Source organism: Octopus bimaculoides, chromosome 1 (genome assembly GCF_001194135.2).
Source record: "Octopus bimaculoides isolate UCB-OBI-ISO-001 chromosome 1, ASM119413v2, whole genome shotgun sequence".
NCBI lineage: Eukaryota > Metazoa > Mollusca > Cephalopoda > Octopoda > Octopodidae > Octopus > Octopus bimaculoides.
Genome location: NC_068981.1, coordinates 98,565,416 through 98,567,998, shown reverse-complemented (window position 1 = coordinate 98,567,998; position 2,583 = coordinate 98,565,416). Strand labels below are relative to the sequence as shown.

The window sequence follows — 2,583 nt, the reverse complement described above, 5'->3', positions numbered from 1 at the left end:
ACACACACACACACACACACACACACACAGTGTGTTTTATACACATATAAGGAATGAACATTGCCTGAATAAAGGGCTTCGTACAAATGTACACACTAATACTTATTATAATTTCATTGGTAGTGAACCTAGGTAGTATATTCTTAATGACTGAAACAAGTGAAAGATAACAATAACAAACAAAAAGTCATGGTTTTTAGATGCATCACTTTATGTTTGTCAATCAAATCTCACTGTGATCAAACTTTTTTTGCCCTCCCAGGGGCAATAAGTACCACTGAAGTATGCTGTGTGTCAAAATTAGAAACCATGTTCGTTATTATTGTTAGGGTGATGAGCTGATAGAGTCATTAACATACTGGAAAAATGCTTAAGAACCTTCCCAATCACATGGTTCAGGGTTCAGTTCTACTGCATGGCACCTTGGGCAAGTGTCTTGTACTGTAGCCTTGTGAGTGGATTTGGTAGACGAAAACTGAAAGTAGCTTGTCATATATACATGCATATATATCTATATTGTTTGTTTGTATTTGGCCCCCACTGCTTGACAACTGGCTGTGGTGTGTTTACATCCCAGTAACTTAGCATTCCGGCAAAGGAGACCGATAGAATAAGTGCCAGGCTTTAAAAAATGACTATTAGTACTGGGGTCGATATATTTAACTAACAATTCTTCAAACAGTACTCCAGCAAGGCCACAGTCTAATGACTGAAACAAGTTTAAGAAAAAAAAAACAGAAACAGGACGTTTGTTTTGGAATTACTTTCTGAGATCAAATGCCACCAAGGTTGACTTTGCCTCTCAACATTTGGGGGTCAACAAAACAAGTATTACTCAAGTACTGGGGTTGATGTAATCCTCCAACACAAAATTGCTGGCCTTGTGCCAAAATTAGAAAGTTTAATTTTTAACTTCGTTGTTTTATTTAAAGTGCTTTATCTATAGATATTCAAATAGGCAATTTTCTGAAATTTCAAACTTGCTACTTTTTTGTTTTATTGTTAATTTTATAGTTTTTTTTTTTTTTTCAGACTTTTGTTTAGTCTGATTGTGTAGACAGACCTACGATCAATGTCTTTCAACTATGGCCATCGTGTCTTTTATTTTCAGACACACTAGATTGAAAATAAAAATATCCAGTATATCTTGCCTCCTTTGTTTTACTAGTTTAAGATTGTAGGCTGTTACTTGAAGGAGACTTAACTGTTATCTCTTGCATGTCAAGCAAGCATGTACAGATTCTTTCACTGTCTTCTTATACTTGAAGATCACACGGTCCCAAGTTCAGTCCCACTGTGTGGAACCTTGGGCAAGTGTCTTCTACTATAGCCATGAGCCGACCAGAGCCTGGTGAGTAGATTTGGTAAAGAAACTCCGGAAGAAATCTGTTGTGTGTGGTGTGTGTGGCTCAGTGGTTAAAGCATCAGGTGCACAATCATGAGACACTGAGTTTGATTCCCAGACCGGGCTGTGTTGTGTTCTTGAGCAAGACACTTTATTTCATGTTGCTCCAGTTCACTCAGCTATAGAAATGAGTTGTGATGTTACTGGTACCAAACTGTATTGGCCTTTGCCTTTCCCTTGGATAACATCAGTGGCGTGGAGAGGAGAGGCTGGTATACATGGATGACTGCCAATCTTCCATAAAACAACCTTGCCCAGACTTGTGCCTTAGAGGGTAACTTTGTAGGTGCAGTCCCATGATCATTCATAACCGAAGGGGATCTTTACTCTTTATAGATAGACAGACAGACAGACAGTCACACATGATGGAGTTTCCTGTCATAAACATGTGTGTGTGCATCATGGTATTACAGTAGCAACTGGACTATTGGATGTTGTTATACATCGCTGGTCACAGTGTGCTTTGCATTATTTTAGCTTTTGCATGAAGCCACCCCACTTCCTAGATGGCCAGACCAACATTCCTCTGAACAGAATGCCAGTTCATTGCAGGTTTACCCAATTACAACTGAGTAGACTGGACCAACATATAATGAAGTGCTCTGCTCAAGAACACAATGCACCACCGGTCTGGGAATTGAAATCATGATCTCATGACTGTGAGTGCAACACCCTAACCACCAGGCCAAACGCCTTCACGCGCATGTATGTATGTGTGTGTCTTACGGTCTCTTTGCTTTAACATCATGTGATCGTGGTAAAATTAATGCCTCCATCATGCAAGTGGTGTTTTTTGTTTCTAGTATTCTGTGAAAACATGTCTGGTCATGGGGAAATATTACCTTACTTGGAAACAGGTGAGGCTTATGACAGGAAAGGTATTTGGCTTTAGAAAATCCTCCTCACCAATTCTGTTTAACATGTGCAAGCATGGAAAAGTGTAAGTTAAACATTGATGATGGTGTTTTGTTCTAACCTTCTTATCCCACTTCTTATTACTATAACTTGTTTTCAGACCACTGAAATGGCCAACTTAGATTTACAGAAATATTATGCTGCTCTTGACTTGTGAGTAATGATTTTTTTTTTCTTTTCCAGTAAGATAGATTCTAAATAAAATGTTTGTGTGTCCCTGGTTATATAGACTCTGTATGTGTGTGTGCATATATATATATATA

General features: G+C 38.4%; 1 protein-coding gene across 7 annotated transcripts in view; it reads left to right on the top strand.

The window, feature by feature from the left end:
- LOC106876178 (DNA repair protein RAD50) overlaps positions 1–2,583 on the top strand; it is a 94,547-nt gene that overhangs the window by 83,527 nt on the left and 8,437 nt on the right. For all 7 annotated transcript variants that reach the window (XM_014924614.2, XM_014924609.2, XM_014924612.2 and 4 more), the window contains one exon: positions 2,421–2,473. In XM_014924614.2, coding sequence (XP_014780100.1) covers positions 2,421–2,473 — 53 coding nt within the window. The remainder of the gene's footprint in view (positions 1–2,420; positions 2,474–2,583) is intronic.